Consider the following 20,251-nt stretch of genomic DNA (forward strand, 5'->3'; position numbering starts at 1 on the left):
CAGTTGCCATATATTGTGGTGAGAGCCCACACTTTCACCCAGGTGACTGGAAAGCAAGATAGGATACCTGACTCTGACTAGGGGATTCAGGGAAGACTTCACAGAGGAGGATCACCCCAGAGTTGGAGCTGGAGGTACAGAGAGACTTGTGTGCAGAGGGAGAAGTGTGAAACAGCATGTTGAATTAGCGGAATACTAAGGGTTATCATTGTGGAATAGGTAAGGGGGGATGCAAGGCAGGTTAAGACAGGTAGAGAGGTAAGAACCAGATATTGAGTGCATTGTCACGGGTAACAGACAGCAACATAGCGTTGGCTAACCGAGGCAGAAAGAAGAATTTTTTGGCTTAGAGAATCCAGGCAACAGTTATAAAGGTGTAGATGCCATCTGGGCCTCAGCTGAACCAGTCACTCAAAAGTGCCAAGACACTCTTTTTCTTATCACTGACTCTGGATGTGGACAGCTTTTCCTACTTGGCAGGAATCATGGATGTTGACAACTTTTGAGTTTTGACATCTTGCAGCCTCCACTTCTCTTAACAAACTCCCAGTGGAAGGCTCTGATTTGCCCAGCTTGGGGCAGGCGCCAGCTGGCATGGGAAGGACCATGTTGCAGAGNAAGGAAGTATTGGTGCTGAGCCAACAAAATAATATGCTCACTGTACCTTGCTCAAGTGGGCAGTCACTGGATTATTTTAAGAAGACAGATGATTTTCTGCAGGATCAGTTAAGCCCATTTAGAAAGACCATCTTCCACAGTAGTTTGGGGGTCGACTCAAAAGAGGGAGGCCAGTTAGGCCCCTGCTTGGGAGGAATCGATGAAAATGGCAGTTTAAATGGAGACGAGAAGAGAGTTTGAAAAACGTTTAAAAGTCAGGATTCCTGATGTAGGTGGAACACAGAATTATGTGCCACGCCTGTCTGAGTCCTGCGCCTCCTGAGCCAGGTACCCTATCTCGCTTTCCAGCTGCCTGGGTGAAAGTCCAGACTCTCAACACAATACATGGCAACTATCCTTGTACACAGCTAAGCTGCCCTAAGTAATGGCATTTTGCAGAGTGATTAATTAAGAACTTGGACCCTGGAGCCCGGCTGCCGAGCTCCCCTACTGGGTAGCAGTGACCTCTGTACAGTTGGGCAGACCTCCCTGTGCCTTGATTTCTCATCCATAAATGGAGATGCCAAGAGCACCTACGTCATATGGTTGTCGTGAAAATAGGATGGGATGAGAAGTTAACAACAGTACCCCGCACTTACTAACTGTGAGCTATCAGTCATGATCCTTGAAAGCAGAAACTGAGTGATTTTCGCATTTTTGTATTCTAACACCTGGAACAATGTGGGGCCCCTTGTGGTTACACAATTTGCGTATCCTTGAAGCCAGCCCTGGGAGTATTGGCCCTCTGCGTCCAAAGGAACATCTCCTCCTATGGCCTCCTGTACTCCCGACATTTTGTAAACACTAGTGCCGGTGCCAGTCCCCTCCCCGACTCTTCTTTTTTCAGTGCGTTTTCAGTACATTTGCCTGGATTTTTTCAGTGTGTTTCTCTAGTTTGCATTATGTTCCTTAGGCTTTTAAAATTAGTTTAGAAGGTAGTCTCCGGGGATTAGGAGGAAAACCCATAAGGACAACCTGCTCCTGGCTCTCGGCTAACTTCCTAGTCTCACCAGTGCCTGACACTTACTAAACACTCAGTGTGTTTACTCTTACCATGTTGGGTTTCACTGGTTATTTGGTAGTTCATCTTAGAGGAGGCAATCTGGTAGGAACGGGGCACCAGGCAAGAGAATATAGCCGGTCTCTGCAAAATCTAAGTGATTGGGAATGTATTGTGTTACAGTTCTGGGCTTTTGTTAATATTTCTTAGGGAATGGATAGGGAGGATAAACCCATGTGTGCTGTCTAATAATCAGTGGTATTTTGCTTTTCATACGGTTTTACTTATAAAGGTAGTGTATGTATTTTGAAGTGACTCAGCATCTCCCTTCTAGTAGCTTGCGCTCCCACTCTGGATATTACCTAAAGAGCGCACTGTACTTTCACACAGATGGGGGGCTCTTAACTTACCTTCTCCAGCTGAGAAAGTAGAGAAAGTCTCTTTTCTGACTTTAGGGTAAAGTTCTGGGTGTGCTTCAATTTTTCATGATTTTCTTTGGATCCTATATTTATTTATTTCAGAGATTCATAATACTTAAGACAGCACTTTAATTATATTTCTTGAACAGGGTAATAATTTTCTTTTTCAATTTATTCTGAAACATGAATTGGATGGACTTTGAAAGGTCCACATTTTAGTTCTATATATAGGAAAACCTAGAGAGCTATCTAATAAAATTTATCAGCACACAGCAATAGTGTAGCAGTTACACGAACTAGATGAATGCTTTAATGGTTCCATTTTAAGTGGACAGAGAAACATAATGAGAACTGAACCAGAATTAAATGAATGCCTGATAAGAAGGAATCAGTTTACTTACAGTTTTCTTACTAAGGAAGTCTCTTTATTTTGGGTTATCCCAATGCATAGTAATTAGAATGCTTGATACCCATTTCGGTCATGTCCATCCCAAAGAAATGATTTCCTTTAATACATTGTTCAGATTTTGCAGCGGCCATCATATGATTGTGGTACTATAATAAATCAGGTAAAATTACTCAAAATAGATACTTGTGAAGTCATCAGCAAATAATCATCTCCAATTCCAGTTTATATACGGAGGTCATTTTCTTATTTTATTAAACGATGACAAAAATGATGCTTAAGTACCTTTCCTTAACTAAAACCAGCAAAACTTTACAGATTATCATGTCTTTAAATAGCTTCTCTAAGCCTTGGTTCTTTCATTGGTAAAAATATGTATAATAATCTCACCTCCCTCGTAGAATGGTTTGTGTGGGTTAACTAAGACAGTGCATGATAAAGTGGAGCACATTGCTTGTCTTGTAGTAAATGTTTAATATACATTAGTGATTTACCACTCAATAATGTGCTTCGTTATTTATTTTAACAAATTTATTTTATTTATTTATTTTTTAATATTTTTATTTTATTTCTAGGATAGAGAGAGACAGCGTGAACAGGGGAGGGTAGGAGAGAGAGGGAGACACAGACTCTGAAACAGGCTCCAGGCTCTGAGCTGGCAGTCAGCACAGAGCCCGACGTGGGGCTCGAACCCACGAACCGCGAGGTCATGACCCAAGCGAAAGTCGGACGCTTAACCGACTAAGCCACCCAGGCACCCCTTAACAAATATATTTTAAAATAATTAAATTGTTTTGGTTGTATATGAGAGATTTTGTTGGCTTTAAAAAAAACAACTCTGGGGTGCCTGGGTGACTCAGTTGGTTGAGCATCTGCCTCTTGATCTCAGCTCAGGTTTTCATCTCAGGGTCATGAGTTCAAACCCTGTGTTGGGCTCTGCACTGGGAGTGAAGCCTACTTAAAAATAATAAAAGCATATAAAATAAAATTTAAAAAAATAAATAAATAAACCAAACTCATCCATTTCAACTATGAGAAATTTAAAATAGGGTCAGCAGCTAACTTGTTCTGAATGAAATTGAATAAATAGGAGCACATATGGAATCCTGCATTTCAGGTCAGAAAGTGGCTGAGCAGATGTTTATTGGTTAGGCACTAACTTGGTGGGCTTTTGNCTTGCTTTTGGGGATGTGTCAAGTAAGAAGTTGCTGCGGTGGAGGTCAAGGAGGCTGTTTCCTGCTTTCTCCTCTAGGGTGTTGATAGTTTCCTGTCTCACGTTCAGGTCCTTTATCCATTTTGAGTTTATTTTTGTGCATGGTGTGAGAAAATGATCTAGTTTCATTCTTCTGCATGTCAGCATAAGCCACTCTTTGATATGTCCATCCCTTTAAAAAAAAAAAAAAAAGAGCAAGATTAGTATTTCATTCATATCTGTCATATTCTGGGCTCCACAACTTAAGAGAGAGTGAATTATAAAACCAGAATAGATCCAGAAAGCAAACAGGAAGAAGAGCAGGATGCAGAGATATTAAGAGCATTGATCCCGCTGAGGAACTATTTTATAGAGAGTAATTTATTATTATTTTATTATGTACGATAATAATTTTATTATTTGAACCCTTAGCTCTGAAACGTTTTTTCCTGAAGGTATAAGAAAGCAACAGAAGTAGAAAACAGACTGTTTTTGTATTTGTTTCACAAAGTGATGAAGGATTCAAAATTGAAATGTTTCAATAAAAAATATTTTTCAAGTAAAAATCTTTTATGAACACTTGAAACATGTGCAAGAATTCTTAAAATGTCTTTATTCTTAAATCTAGAGGATGCTGTTACTTGCTAAGAGAAAAATTTGGAAGGCATTAAGAAAATAGCTCTTTTGGGGTGCCTGGGTGGCTCGGTTGGTTGAGCATCTGATTTCTACTCAGGTTCTGATCCCGCGGTTGTGGGATTGAGCCCAGCATAAGCTCAGTTTAAGATTCTCTCTCTTTCCCTCTGCCCCTTTCCCCTGCTTATGTGCTCTCTCCCTCTCTCAAAAAAGAAAGAAAGAAAATAGCTATTTTGTCAGCGCTATAAAACTTTTCAGGAGGTAATCATAAATATATTCTGGAAAAGAAATGCATAAGTCTAGATTTGATATTTTTCACTCCCCCCCCCCGAATTTCTCATGTCATTTTTCAGTTTGCAATGAAAGAAGAACCCTCTGTAAAAACATCTGAACATGCATGCATGTAAGAACCCTGCATGTAAAAACATGCAGGTGGCCCTGAGTCTTTCATTTGGGTAAAGTGTTAGAGTTTTTCTCTGACAGTTGTTCATTCACAAAAGGGTCTGGATGTTTTCATTTGGAGCTTTTGTCTTTGAACTGTAGTCTCAGATGACTTAGAATCCCCAAAGCAATTTAATTCCTGACCCTTTGTCCTTCTTTATGCTTCTGAGTTTGTCCTTCCCATAGAGAGGCTGGCAGGCAGATTGGCAAATGGATGTCTTCAGACTACAGAGCTCTGTTCTGCCGCAGATAGACCCTCTTTTACAGTCTTTGCTGCTGTGTTACAATGGAAGTGCTCCTGTGACTGTCGCTTTTTCAGTCACCGTACAGATGCTGTTGGTAGTTACGGAATGGGGGCAGGTGCAGCCTGTACTCCGGTCATCTTCCACGCGGGGGAGACCTGGGGGTGTCTCAGGTTGCCTGCTTCGCCTCTGCTACTTTCCCCAGCAGTTAGAACAGAGCTGTTCTGGCTGCGGTCCTGTCTCATGGTGCTGCTTCCTCAACGTGCTGATCTTTATCAGTTTTTCTGTCCTTTTCCTTGCTCTTTTTCGTATCCTGTCTCTCCCGGTTTATCAAGAGGAAACAGTTGGTTGTAACCAGAACTCTCCTTTTTCCCCCCTGTGCATTGTACAATGTTATAAAGAACGGATTCTTCTTTCCTGTGTTTGGTTTTGTTAAACCCTCATCTGTTCTAGAGGCCTCCTGGGAAGCAGATTTTCAAACAGCTAAAGTTTATTCTGGGTTGTATGCAGATACCATGTATCAAATAACTGAATCCATTTCCAAAAACAACATGAGTTACAGAAAGCTAGTTGGGCATTTTCCAGAGTTGGAGAAATCTGTAACATTATTTTATTTCTTTAGATACTCCAGTAGGATCTTTCCTTAAACTCTATAGATAATCCTCTTGCTGTTTCTACATATATTTTTGTTGATAGGAAGTAAATTTCTTAGGAATAGAAGTTTTCTGTAAGCCTTAATTATTTTAATTTGAATGTCTGGTTAAGTCACAAAATTCTGAAACAATGAGAAAACTACTCATGTCTTTTTATCATACGAGTTTGGCAAATAATGACAAAGGCAGATGTGTAATAACCGCATGGTTTCTCTTCTGGTAGCGTTAAAACCACAGGTTACATCCGAGTTTCTCCTCTAATATAATGGCAATGTCTGTTGCAATCTATCGGACCCTCCTCCTCCCCACTACCTGTCTGTCTTGATTGCTTTGAAAACTGTGACGTCAGCCCTTGTTCTAGTCTAACCAGGGCAAGCTTTTACTTAAATTATGGGAAACCTCATTTGATTCACATTAAAAACTCATCGGATATGCAAGTCCACTGTTCTCTGGTTTTATAATTATCATTCAGTAACTTCTTCTTAAATATAAATGCACTTTACTTAATACTCTATTACCTAGACCGGCTTCCATTGGCGTGTTCCTCAATTGCAGGAATCTCAGATTGAGTCTGTACAATTAAAAAGTCATTCCTATTGGAAATAGTTTTTTTAAACAGATTGAAAAGGCAGTAAAGAACTCAGCCATTACTGGAAACTGGAGGAAGGCAGGCCCTTGTCACCAGAGGCGCAGAAAGCTTAGTCACACTGTCGGCCCTCGGGAACAGAGAGGGAAGAGTAGGAAACGTGCCTGGTGCACTGCACCACCTGCTGCCGCTTGGTTTCTTCTTACTTCTTAGAGTAAAATGCAAGACGAGAAAGAGTAGTCAAGAGAAAGAGTGTTAAACAAATAAGAACCAGAACCTGATGGTTTGAAAATTCTCAGCCAGTGAGATGCGGAAAGTAAGAAATGGCTTCTGAAAGAATTTCACATTCCTTAGGAGTTTTCTTAGCATCTGCCAATACCTATCTTAGGTTGAAAACTAGGTGTATATGTGTGAATATTATTTGATATTAATGTTGAATTGAACCTGGGCGGTGGGGAAGTGCCTCGTATTTCCTTCTCAACCACAGATTGTAAGCTGTTTGAGACTAGGTCGTTTCATGAATTAAGGTGCAAACATATAAAAACATATCTTAAAAAAAAAAAAAAGCTAGAAAAAGGAAGCTTCGGTACTGCTAAGTAGGGTCATGGTAGCTCTACTGCCAAAAGCAAAACAGAAGAACCAGCGCTAAATCTGGCAAGGCCAGTGCTTTCTGACTCACCTGCAAGGAAATTGCTTCAAGAACCAAAGGTGATATGTACCAACAGCCGTCAGCAGTATTTTAGGAAGAGCAAATGGAAAACTTGCAGGTTATCTGATCACTGGCTGCAGAAAGGGCACACGTAGCGTAAGTGTGTAATATCTGACTCTGAGACATCCTCTCGGCTTCATAATCTCAACCTTTTGGCACAAATTGTCACACTGTTTGATAAGTAGTATGGAAATCAGATATTTTGGCAGTAACCAAAGCTATTCATTGTGGGAGAAGCAGTGACATATACTGGTTTATCAAAAATATTCTGTTTTTCAATTAGTTTTTTCTCCTAAGTAATAAAAAAAAATTATGAGTACCCTACCTTTACCATCCAGTAATGAGAACCAAAAGTGTCTCCAGACAGGGCCAAATGTCCTTTAGGGGACCAAAAAAAAATCACCTCCTGTTGAAAACCACTGATATAACGGAAAAAAATAGCCAGAAGAGCGGGGAGGGAGGTCTTAGAATTTAATTGCCCATAAGTCTATATTTTTTACCTAAATAAATTTTGATCTGTGTTCTGCTTTGAAAAGATAATACAAGTGTGAAATAATTGGAAATTAAAGCAGTGCACCAGTTTGGATTTGAATATTGGAATTTTTGCTCTGGGAAAAAATATAGTAGGTGTTTCCTTTAATAGTAAGCAAATATCTTACATATGTGAAATTAACACCTCACATAACAGGTCAGGAAATCTGAAATGACTAGTAGTATAGTGAAGGAAGAACCCACACTTCCTAATGTCCAACCCAGGGAGTATTTTTCTTATTAGAGCCCCATCCATTTTATATAACCCTAAGTAATCATCATTATCAGCTGGGGTACCTTGTAAAAAAATAAACTTTAGCTCTCTTAGATTTTTTTTTTTTTTAAGTAGGCTCCATGCTCAGCACAGAGCACCGTGTGGGGCTTGAAATCATGACCCTGAGATCAAGACCTGAGCTGATATCAAGAGTGGTACGCTTAACCAACTGGGCCAGCCAGGCTCCCCTCTCTTAGAATTTTTGAGGTTGATGATGAGTTATGTCTGTAAGCCACAGTACCTGACCACATTGCCATTCATTTAATTGTAACTGTAAATTATGTTTAATGGTTTTCACATAAGTAGAATTGAATAATATTAAAATTGAGGTCCTGTCACCAACTCTGTATCTTCATGTTCATTCATAAAGAAGGAAAGGAAGAGAAGGAAGGAAGGAGAAAGAAAAGGCGGAAGGGAGGAGATGTATGTGTGCGTTTGCTTTCCAGGGAGTGGCAGACAACAGCCTTCTACACTGAGCAGGGGATTAAATGGCTGCTTTTCATAAATAGTAACAAGATGGTAAAGTGACTTCTGTGACTCACATCTTCTCAGCAAGCACTTTCTAAAATGGTTTAGAGAGCAGAGGGGAGAAGAAGTATTGGGTGTGTTTTGTAAAAAGCCCTACACACCACAGAGAGCAAAATGTTAATGAAACTAAAGTGGTGTATGGCTCCTTCAGGCCATTACTGGGCTTCTATTACTGGGCTAGAGAAAAGGTGCTAAAGGTGTGTAACCATACTGGGTAGAGAGCCAAGATCATATTTTAGAATGAAATTGGCCATCCCTGGAGTAGCCAATTCTCTAGACGTTGAAGAGGTAATCTGATATCAAATATAGGAAGTGCTAGTGATTAAATGAATTGAGAATTATTATTACAACTGACAGTGCATTTATTTATAAAAACTCCCAAAACATTATAGGAATTTATGGCCTTTCCTATATTTGTATTTCCCGTATATCCCAATGTTGTTTCAGCAATTTAAAATGAATCAGAACTCTGTGCATTTTCCAATAAAATTCATTTTTATACATCTCAATTTAAATAATTGGATCATCTGTTCTGGTAAATTCTACTTTTCTTCAATAATGTATTTGGCTACCGTGGCTTGTTAGGAGGTTTTCTAATGTTAATGTTAGTTCCTTACAATTGCCCATTTTACTTTCTGAATCTCTTACAGTGCCAAAACCAACGAATATTCAAATTAAGGCCCATAACTTTAATACTGTCCTATCTTGGGACTACCCGACCATGTCAGAGACCCCTGTTTTTACCGTGCAAGTAAAGAACTATGTGTAAGTGTTACTTTTTCATTCTTTTTATTTTGCTTTCGCCTCGGTCTTTGTATAACTTTCTATAACTCTATGTTTTCATCTTTTCTTTCCCATGTGGCAGAACTTCCAGAAGCTCTAAAGACGCAAATTAGTTATTTTGACAATATTTCCTGCCTTTTACTTCTCCTTCCTGTCAAAACTGAACAAGAGTCTCATTAACTTTTGAGGTTTTTTTAAGGCAGGATAAATAAAGCTTGGAATTCGTATTAAAAGTAATGATGTCATCTTACTTCCCATAGTGAATGTATTGTTGAGTAGAAAGATAAGAATTTCAAAACAATTTTAGGAATTCCTGTTAAGAGTCTTTGTAATATGTTAGGGTCTGCCATCTAGTAATGACTATCTATGTTAATAGAATCTGGAGTTGTTTAAAGACCAGATTTTTTAAAATTACATATGGAATGTGATTTGTTCAAGTGTTGTATTTTGAATTAAGCCTCTTTATTGTAAAGGAATTTATAGGACTTTTAACTAGAGTAAGGGCCTCCTTTGTCTGGTTTCTTACTGCGCTCTTTCAGCCAGCTACCAGCTCCATGCTGTGAATGAAAAGCAAAGCATAGACAGAGATGATTGAAGTCTACATAATAATAAAAGTTTCCCTTGTTCCTTTATTCCTTTTCATTTTAGGGAAGCAATATGGATTGATGCCTGCAATACCTCTCATCATTATTGTAATATCTTTTCCACAATTAGTGATCCATCAGTCTCTCTCTGGGCCAGAATTAAAGCTAGGCTTGGACAAAAAGAATCAGCCTATGTAGAGTCAAAAGAATTTATTTTGTGTAGACACGGTGAGTAGAACTTTGAAATTTGAAATACTTACACATGTCTTCTATGGATATTTGCTTTTGTTAGAACTTGCTAAAAATTATCGCAATCCCCAGGAAACCTTTGGAAGAATTTAGGGAGTTGTATCTTCCTCTTCCCCCGAGTCCCACAAAATAGGGTTGGGAGGTGCCCATCACTGTGCCCCATCTAAACCATTGCATTTCCACTCCCTGTAACCACGCCTCGGTGCTGCCCAAGTGCATTCTGCACCGGCCTCCCCCTCCCCTCCTCCATCACTCCTTGCTCAGTTACACTCCCGGAGGACGGGGGCACCTGCTCTCGTTCTTCCTCCGTGGGTCCAGTCCCCAGAGCCCCTGGGAATTTTATATGCCAGCGTAATACGTTAAAAAATTTTAGATTTCTGTGCAGTCTCCTCAACCCCGGTGACTGTCAGTCTGTTCTCCTGCCAGCATCACATCCCCATGGTTTACCTGATCTTAGTTACCACTTCAAGCTCCAGAATCTTCCGCCCCAATTCCTCTTTTCTGATTGAAACTCTACCTGTAGCTCTCTTACCCTCGCTCGTGGGTAGAGAAGTGATGAATCATCTGACTCTGCCCTAGCGTTCTGGGCCCTGGTGCCTCGCCATTCACCTTCACTCCCTTGTTCAGTGCCCTGTGCCCTTTCTTCCGCTGCGGCCTTGCTTCTGCTTCTGCTCTTGAGCTGTGCCTGCCCAGTCTCTTCCATGGGCCTTTCCTCCCCGTGGCCTTGAAATAATTTTTTTATTCCCTAGAGTCCATGCCTTTGTCATCTGTGAACTGTGCTCGTCTGTATATCAGGTTTTTCCTACACAGATTTATCAAGGGGGTACTCTGTGCTAGAAAATATGCCAGGCCCTGAAGATGAAAAATAGGCCTGCCTGGCACATGGTTAAGTGTGCAATACATATGTGAAGAATAGGTAAATGGTTTATCAACAGAGTCTCAGGCGTCAGAGACACCTAATAAATATTCGTCGAATGAATGAATATCTAGTTTTGATTTTCATAATAAAAATTGAATATATTTAGCAAACTTTTATAAGAGCCTTCCTGCCAGACGTCCATAGGTGTTGGAGGTACAGAGACTTTTGGTGAGTCTTCAAAGGTAACTAAAACGCCTTTTCTGAAACATTTTTTAGAGAACAGGTTTTCTTTTTAATCTACCAAAACCAAAGAAAAAGGAAAAATAACTTAACAGAGCTTCTATTATGTCAAGGCTTTGTTTTGTTTTTTTTTGTTTTTTTTTTTTTTTTACCAGAACCCAGGGCCAGACNCGGGCGCCCCTCAACTGTTTTCCTTTAGGGCTAGAATTTAAACTGCTAAAGAGAAGTTTAGGTTCGATAAGAATACTTCCTGCTTGAGATTAATTAAACATTTCTTTATTAACATTTATTTTTTTTAATTTCTTTTTAAATGTTTATTTATTTTTGAAAGAGAGTGAGAACAAGCAAGGGAGGGTCAGAGAGAGAGAGAGAGGGAGACACAGAATCTGAAGCAGGCTCCAGGCTCTGAGCTGTCAGCACAGAGTCCGACGCGGGGCTTGAACCTACGAACTATGAGATCATGACCTGAGCCGAAGTCGGACGCTTAACCACTTGAGTCACTCAGGCGCCCCTTTATTAAGAACATTTAGAATACCATCTAGATCTCTGTGGAATGGTTTAAACATGATCCTGCTTTAGAACAACAGAAAGAGTAAGTTGATTGATTGATTTTGGCAGTTTTATGTAATGTACTATCAAGTTCCAGGGGTCTACTAATCTGCATTTTTTTGTCCCCGCCCCCCTCCCCCAACCACAGGGAAAATTGGATCACCTGACCTGAGCATCAGAAAGATGGAAAGACAAATCGTTATTGACATATTTCACCCTTTAGCTGTTATAAGTGGAAGTGAACCTGTAGCCATATATGGTGAAGAAACTTGTTACACATTCAAGTACACGGTGCATCTGAGAATAGATGGAAATGAGGTATTTGTTTCTATTTCATTTTGTCCAAAATGGCAGTTTTTTCTGTTGCTCTGTGAAGCTGTTTCTGCATGTACTGTAACAGAAGTAGAACATTCGGACGGACTTCGGGATCATAGACCGTACCATAGGTTGTGGTAAGAAACACGACGTAAGTGAGTGCTGGTGGACGGAGCTGGCTTGGAGTTCATCACTAGCACTGGTTTCTTTCCCTCATTTAACAGCATGGATTTTAAACCTGTTTATTTCTTCACCAGTAAAATGAGGAACATTGGTACTGATGAAACATAACATGAAGCTATCATGGGAAATCATTCTTTTTGAAAGAAGCAGTGGTACGGCTGTGGGGACAGATACACTTGCCTTCCGGCACCGGTGTGGATTTGGATTGGAATCGTTCTAGTCCATTCGTTCTCCACGGCCCTGCCCCCGCTTTATTTAACAGTATTTGTCAAGCACGTGCTGTGTGTGTTCTAGGCACCAGCAGGTCCCAGTGAAAGGTACAGACAAACCTCCAGTGACGCGCGATGAAGAAAACCCAAGCAGGGCAGGGGGACGGGCAGCGGGGTCGGGACTGGTAGTGGTGTTCGGTAGGGAGGGCAGAGCAGCGCTGGAGGAGGTTAGCAGGTGACCTGATCCATGGACATGATGGGGAGAACGTTTCAGGCAGAGAATCTGGCAAAAGCACACCGGGCCCGGGAAGGGCAGCTGGACCCCTCACGGGAGCAGATGAGGTCAGGGGTCACTGGGGGCCACATCCCTGGGGGCACCGGAGGGATTTGACTTTTATTCTGACTGAGCTGTTGTGCCTCTGGAAAGATCTAAGCGGGAAGAGGGACATCTGACTTAGATTTTAAAACATCACCCTGGAGGCTTCGCCGAGTTGTCCTTCTAAGGTGCACATCTCACCACATTTCTTCACCGCCCCAAATCCTTTAGCAAATCCCCACCAGCTGCGCAGTCAGGCCCGAATCGCTCTCGCGGCATGACCTGCGAGACCCTCATGATATGGCCTCCTGCGTCCTTTCCAGCTTTTTGCCTCCCCGTCCCTTCCAGCCCGATTTGTATTTGTGCTTCGGTGAACTGCCGATGTGTTCTTCGTTCCCTGCAGGTGCCCTGCGCTTTACAGATCGCCCTTCCCCACCTTCTCAGCTTTGGCATATTTCTACTCACTTTTCAGTCTTCAGCTGGCATTTCATCCCCGCTTTGAAGTCTTCTCTGACACAGCAGGCTGCTTGCCCCTCTGTGGTTCGGATGTTCCCAGTTCCATTCATGGTCCCCTCGCTCTGCTCATGACTCATTTCTCTCTGCTCTGGCGGAAGTTGCGTGCGGTCAGGCGCTACGGCCTTACGTTCGCGTCTTCAGGCGCTGCCTGGCGCAGGTGGTGCACGCACTTGGGCGCATGAATGGGAAGCTGCCAGAGACGGCTTCGGGCCCTTCTGCGCACTGCTGCTAAGAGACACTACAGTCTTCGCAAAATGGCTTTCTTATTCTTCCTACAGACGGGTTCATAGCTCTCCCCAGCTGTTTCTAGCACTCCTGGAATAGAACTAATGAACGTTTGCTGGCTTAACAGTGACCAGTGAACATTCTTGGTATTTGAGTTTTAAAATGTATAAGCCCTAAAAAGAACATTGTACTGGAGACATAGCATAATGCTGTGCTGAAATAACAAATTGACTTCCTATTTGATCTCAACGCAATTTTCAGACATGGTTCAACTTTCCTCACATATATTCTTTCCAGGGGTTTGATCAGGTAAATGTAGGGGATTTTGTTTGCCTTTGCAGAATAAAAGCCATGCATTTTCATTGTTGTGGTTTGTTCCCATACAGAGCTCATACATATCGGATGTGGAGGAAGATAATTGCAACGAGACTCAGTGCCACCTAATTGTCCCAGTGTCCTCGCTGAATTCTGAGTACTGTGCTTCGGTAGAAGGAAACTCTGATTTCTGGGGGGTTACGACGAACAAGTCCAAAGAAGTTTGTGTTAGCGCTTTTGATGCCAAACACGTGGAAGGCAAGTTTCTGTTTTTTTCCTAAATACAGGCAGTGATGAGTCAGATAGACGTTGAAAAGAAGGAGTTTCAATAAATCTCTGTTCTTTTAAAAATAGGCAATGGCTCCATTCCTCAGAGAAGTTCAAAAATAAAAAGAAGCTCATTTATCAGGCATTAAAAGATATAAAACAGCCAACTAGGAAAGGTGCATGATGATCTTTTGACACAGGAAAGAAAAAACACAGCACCTAAAACTGTGCGCATAAATGTCTGCATTTCAGGATTACACGTAGTGACAGAAGTCAGCGTAACTGTTTCCACGTGACAAGGTGTTAGGTATCCATTAAAATGTTCTTCGTGGGGATAGCAAGCTTAAAAACAATAGCGGAAATATTCACTGTGTGATGTGAACTGGATAAATACTGGAAATTATTATCCAAAAATAAGTGTTGACAACATTTAAAAATAATTTTATTTCATTACCTTTTCTTTGTGTGAGGGGATACATATACTAGAACTTTAGGACTAACTTTCTCAAGTGACAGCTCTCTTAGCCAAAACGTGGGCCGTTCTTTGCAGTTATGAAATTGAAATTTCATTACACGTAATTTATAAAATATGAAAAGCCAGAAGAAAACAAAATTATCTATAGTTCTATCATCCAAATATTCAGTTACAGTTTAGGTGGTTTTTTCTCATCCTATTGTCTTTTTCTGCATAGCCATGATCATGTTATACAGTATATACAACTTTGTGTATTGCTTTAAATATTTATTATAAATATTATTCCATTTTATTTCACATACTTTCTTAATATTATTTTTTTAATGTCTGTAGACTGTTTCATCATGTAGAATGTATATTCTATTTAATGTTCCCCAATTTTGGACTTTTAGATTACTTATAATTTTTTTTTTTCCTGTGATGATAGATCATGTTTTGATAACTGTCTTTGTGTATATATATTTTTTCCAGTTGTTAGGCTGTTTTTAGAAGGTATCTCCTGGCTACAAAAATTTTATGGTACAAATACCTTTTTGAAGAATGGGAATCTAGGCTGAAGAATTAGACCAAAGGCCTAAAACTTAATATCGATAACTTTTAGATCAGTAGGATGACGGTTTCAAATAGGTGACCTAAAGGGGCATCTGGGTGGCTCAGTCAGTTGAGCAACTGACTTTGGCTCAGGTCATGATCTCACAGTTTGTGGGTTCGAGCCCCGCATCGGGCTCAGTGCTGACAACTCAGAGCCTGCAGCCTGCTTCGGATTCTGTGTCTCCCTTTCTCTCTGTCCCTCCCTTGCTTGTGTACTATCTGTCTCTGTCTCTCAAAAAATGAATAAACATTAAAAAAAATAAATTCAAATAGGCGACCTAAAGAAATGCAGTGCATTTTATGCCATCTTGGATTGTAGTGTTTTGAAAAATAAAATCCTCATTCACACAAAATTCGAAATAATGCAAATGCCTCAGATTTATTTATTTATTTTTAATGTGAATTATAAACTGGGCTGGTACTGTGGCCACATGGTGGCGCCACTGTAGCTCAGTGGCCCTGCCCGCCTGGACTGTGCTTCTAAACAACAGTGCTGAGGTTAGTTGCATCCTTACCTTATCTTTACTGCTGCAGTCCCTTAGTTTTTTCCACATCCTATAACAGGTATTATACAAGCATTCACTTAGTAGTAATTTCCAGAGTCACTGTTCCAAGAAAGTAACTTTGAAATAGAAATGAAAGGTAATAAAATGGCAGTAGAGAGGCCAAACGCCACCATGATATGTAGAAGACTGTGAAAATAGAATGCGGAAGATTGTGCTTTGAAAATAAAAAGCAGCATTAGAGCACAATTCACAGCAGTGAGGACAAACGTGCTGTGAAACAAATCTTTCCCCTTTTCTGTCACTGTCTCTGGTTTGCGTTGAAAGGCACTTAGTTCCTGTGCAACGTTTCATGCCTCTGTGTGCTGTGTGTAGGTCTGTGTGTCTTTATGAATGTTTGCAATCTTGAAATAAATACAAAATGTAACACAATTCTGAGGAGTGGGACTAAATTATTTTAAAAGGTGTCGGTATTGCCAGAATTTTTTAAGGGGTAGATTTTTAAAGATTTTTTTTTTTTTTTTTTTTTTTTCTTNTCTCTGGAAACGCCCTATATTCAGGGCTTTAAGAAAACTGTTATGGAGTGCCTGTTCTAGCCACCTTGTGTCATGGAGGTATTAGCTAGAGAATGTGGAGTATGGCAGAGCTGGAAAGAATCATCTTGGGACCCGGGCCAGGCCCCTGAGTCGTTTTTCACCTTGCCTAACTTCTGCAGGAAGTGTTCTATGCAGTTCTGACCATATTAATCACCTGATGGGGCAAAGCGCTAAGACTTTATAGCTACTTCACAGGTAATAGCAGCTTTCCCTCTTCATTCTAATTTGTGATTTCTCCCTTTTTTTTTCAGATTCTGTTTGGGTTTTGGTTGTTGCTGCTGTCTTCCTTTCTGTCGTTGTCGTCATAGTACTCGTATGTTGTTACACGAAGAAGATTAATCCATTTAAGAGACAAAGCATCATGTTACCCAAGTCCTTGGTACCATATTTAAACATTTTTCTTTAATTATATACACTAAAGCATTAACATGGACCTTTTTGATAGTTGCTTACATTTTTTTTTAAGTTGAATGACATTCAGCAGCGTGTTGCCTATCATAAATCACTCAGTCTACCACCCACCCAAAACCCCATAATTTTTACTGTGCAGCGTGTATTTTTGTATGCACGGGACAAGAGCATGATTGGATAAGTCTGTGAAGGAGCGTAAAGTGCAGTGGGAGAAAAAGATAAGGATTCAGTGAGTGGACAGTGTTCAAATGCAGAGGTCTCCGTACATGCTGGTGAGGACTTAGCCACCCTGGAGGGGCCGGTTACTTGTGGTCTTTCCAGAGGTGGTGAGACTTGAGCAATCCTGAGGGAAAGACAGGAGTTTATGCAGGTACTAAGGGGCAGTATGTTCCCAGCATCAAGAAAGCATGGCGTGTGAAAATCTGAAAATACAAAAATACCGTTATGGTTGGAGTGTAGAAGGAAAGGCAGTCACACATGAGGCTGGAATTTTGACATTTTAATGGTTAGTATTTAAAAGCCCTTTGGGGCGCTTGGGTGGCTCAGTCGGTTGAATGTCCGACTTTGGTTCAGGTCATGATTTCACAGTTTGTGGGTTCGAGCCCCTCGTCGGGCTCCACACTGTCAGTGTGAAGCCTGCTTGGGAGTCTCTCTCTCTCCCTGTCTCTGTCTGCCCCTCCCTCACCCGTGCTCCCTCAAAAACAAATAAACATTCCAAAAATAAATAAAAGCCTTTATGTGATGAAAAGCACATTTACAGGTAACAGGATCATAGCTATTTGAATGAACTATAATAGGAATAATACCTATGATATGCAAAGGAGTCTTTTCAATTTGTTTTGAAAACACTACCTTTGAGTGAAGTGAATATTCTATCAACAGGAGATGATTCATGTATGAATTCTAGTATTTGTCCTTACTAATTAAGGATAAGTACGTAATTAAGTACAAAGCAACCTTGCAGTCCGCAACTTTACACCCACTAGAGAAGGAAAAATACACCTGAATATTCAGGAGTTCCAGTAGTAGTAGAACTGGTATATACTGGTAAAAATAATGCAGCCCTAGTGGGAAGGTAAGCATATAATGGGTATAGAGTGTAGTGTCATAAACGTGCCCCAGCCCTTGACTGAGTAATTTCTACTTTTAAGAAATTATTCTTTTTTTTAGCGTCTATTTATTATTTTGAGAGAGAGAGAGAGAGAGTGTGCACACAAGTAGGGGACAGGCAGAGAGAGAGAGGGAGGGAAGGAGGCAGAGAGAATGAGAGAGAGAGAAAGAGAGAGAGAATCCCAAGCAGGCTCCTTGCTGTCAGCGCAGAGCCTGAGGTGGGGCTTATCCCCATGAACCTTGAGATCGTGACTTGAGCCAAAATCAAGAGTCAGACACTTAACTGATGGGCCATCCAGGTGCCCCAAGAATTTATTCTTAAAAAGCAACTTCGTAAATAAAAAGATGTGTAAAAATATTCACTTCAGCATGTTCTGTAAATCCTAAAAATAAGAAACACTTCAGTATCTACTATTAGAGAAGTTACTTTAATCATCAGTATAGAGAAAGTATGAGGCAGTGAAGATTATAATAAAAATTGCAATTATGAAGGCGAATGGTGAAAATACTATATAAGTAGGTGTTCCCCCATTACAGATGCCGTGTGCATATGTAGTGAAGTCATGTAGCAAAAGCAACATGGACTAGTTAAGATGCTGGATGACTTTTTGAAAATTCTAAAAACTTGTTCTTAATCTTAATGTAGTATATTTTATTAAAAAGCAAGAAAGGCAACCACCAGATGCCATTATATCATTACCATAAATGTACCATTTAGTGGTTTATTTCATCGACCATTACACTTAGGCCATTTCTTTCTAAGGATATGCACTTAAGTCTAACAGTGTATGATTTTTAATCACTTATTTTTCTTCCCTTAGCTGTCTGTGGTAAAAAATGCCTCTTCAGAGACCAAATCCGAGTCAAAATGTATATCACCCATCACCTACCAGCCAGTTGTCACAGAAAATGAGAAGATGGTCTGGGAAGAGCACTTGTCTCCAGCAACAATTTCAGATATGCCTACCGCAGACGATCTGGAAAAAATGGAACACCACGCAAAACTTCAGGTGGTGACCCCTGAAGGAGACCTTTCTGACACGGCTCTTGATAGCCCGCTGACCCCAGCCCTGACAGAGAATTCTGTCCATTCAGATAGTAACCAGTCGGAAACCTGTGTTGTCGCTTTAAACTCCTATCACTCCAGAAATGGTTCCGATAGTGGTGTCATGGAATCGCAGAGCTTATTGGACTCAGAACTTCCCCCAAGTAGTCAACCTGAAATAAAGACCGAAGGACAGGAGTCCGTAATGCTGAGAAACACTACCACCTCCTTCGGCTATGACAAGCCGCACGTATTAGTGGATCTGCTTGTGGATGAAGGTGCTAAGGAATCCTTGATTGGTTATAGACTTACAGCAGATTCCAAAGAGTTTTCTTGAGATTGAAGAAGATGCGCCAACTTTGAAGGATCTGCCTTCCCCGAATGGTGTTTCTGCTTCGACTTCATGAAGACATCATGATTTTAAAAGTTGTATCTTTGTTGACATTAACCAAATATAATCGTATCTTGGTTTCATAAAGGGCAGAGAGTCTCCTTTGGCACTGTCCAATTTGGCCTGAAAACTGCAAAAAGCTGTAAAAAACAAAAAACAAAAAACAAGCCATTGTCACCTATGAACTTTTCTACCCAGATGGGCTTGCATGATCAGTGAACACTCTTAGGAACCTGCTTCCTGTGATAATGGATGAGATGCCTCAGGTCCTTTCTAATCACTTCCAGGCGTAAACTAGTTTTGTTTTGTTTTTTCCTTTTCTGTGTCTTAGCTTGGTATTTGTTTTTGGAAGTCTATGTAGTAGTTTTAAATGCTCACTTTCAGAAGAAATCCTAAAAGCTTTCCAAAAGTGAATATAAAATCTAATTCAAGTCAATAGACTTAATAAAGGATATGTAAATAGAAACATGTACATATTTTTTATGGAACGTTGTATTTAGATATTTGTAAATAAAGTATGTTTAAAATTCATTTTTGTACTCATTTATTCAAGCACTCAGGCAGTCAACCTATTATTTTTTTATCCATTTGCTTGTTCCCATGTATTAAGACTATAGAACGGTTTCCTAATTATTCATATCTAACCTTTTTTTTTAATATTTTTTTAATAGTTTATTGTCAAATTAGTTTCCACATAACACTCAGTGCTCATCCCCACAAGTGTCNAATCTTTAAAACAGTCCTAAAAATAATTTAATCTTTAAGAATGGCCCTTTTATGTCTATTTTTTTTTAATGTTTATTTTTGAAAGAAAGACAAAGTGCGAGTGGGAGAAGGGCAGAGAGAGGGAGACACAGGCTCCAGGCTCTAGGCTCTCAGCTGTCAGCACAGAGCCTGACGCAGGTCAAACTCACGAACCGCGAGATCATGACCTGAGGGGAAGTTACACTTAACCGAGTGAGCCCCCCAGGCACCCCCTGTATTTCAATATTTAGCATCCAATGTACGGAACGCTGTTCCAGGCTCTTTGGGGAGGGAACAAAAAGGCGGGTTTTTCTGTAGAGAATTAAGATTGATGGGTCTTTAGCATGAAGATGATGGTCAAGGCCATTGGAGTGGGTGGGAGCCCTGAGAAGCATGTAGTGTGAAGAGAGTCCCAGCAAGAGGCAAACGAAGAGTTCATTTCTATATTATACAAGGAGTTCTTGGGAATTATGAAGAACATAGTAATTTTAAGATTCAAATGAA

General features: G+C 40.4%; 1 protein-coding gene across 1 annotated transcript; it reads left to right on the top strand.

The window, feature by feature from the left end:
* Positions 1–8,920: 8,920 nt before the first annotated feature.
* Positions 8,921–19,534, top strand: IFNGR1 (interferon gamma receptor 1). Its single transcript, XM_077775975.1, has 6 exons — positions 8,921–9,036; positions 9,703–9,866; positions 11,684–11,853; positions 13,686–13,872; positions 16,298–16,425; positions 18,389–19,534. Exons 1-6 carry the CDS (start codon positions 8,993–8,995, stop codon positions 18,947–18,949), a joined length of 1,254 nt encoding a protein of 417 aa, XP_077632101.1. The 5' UTR covers positions 8,921–8,992; the 3' UTR covers positions 18,950–19,534.
* Positions 19,535–20,251: the final 717 nt, after the last annotated feature.

Source organism: Crocuta crocuta, unplaced genomic scaffold (assembly GCF_008692635.1).
Source record: "Crocuta crocuta isolate KB4526 unplaced genomic scaffold, BGI_CrCroc_1.0 scaffold25, whole genome shotgun sequence".
Classification (NCBI taxonomy): Eukaryota; Metazoa; Chordata; class Mammalia; order Carnivora; family Hyaenidae; genus Crocuta; species Crocuta crocuta.

What these genes read in the sequence shown, in the direction of transcription:
- IFNGR1 (XM_077775975.1), top strand. Translation starts at nt 8,993, where the DNA reads ATGTCAGAGACCCCTGTTTTTACCGTGCAAGTAAAGAACTATGT. An exon ending in GTGCAAGTAAAGAACTATGT is followed by an intron (nt 9,037 to 9,702) that starts GTAAGTGTTACT and finishes TTTTCATTTTAG; the next exon opens with GGAAGCAATATGGATTGATG. An exon ending in TGAGAATAGATGGAAATGAG is followed by an intron (nt 11,854 to 13,685) that starts GTATTTGTTTCT and finishes GTTCCCATACAG; the next exon opens with AGCTCATACATATCGGATGT.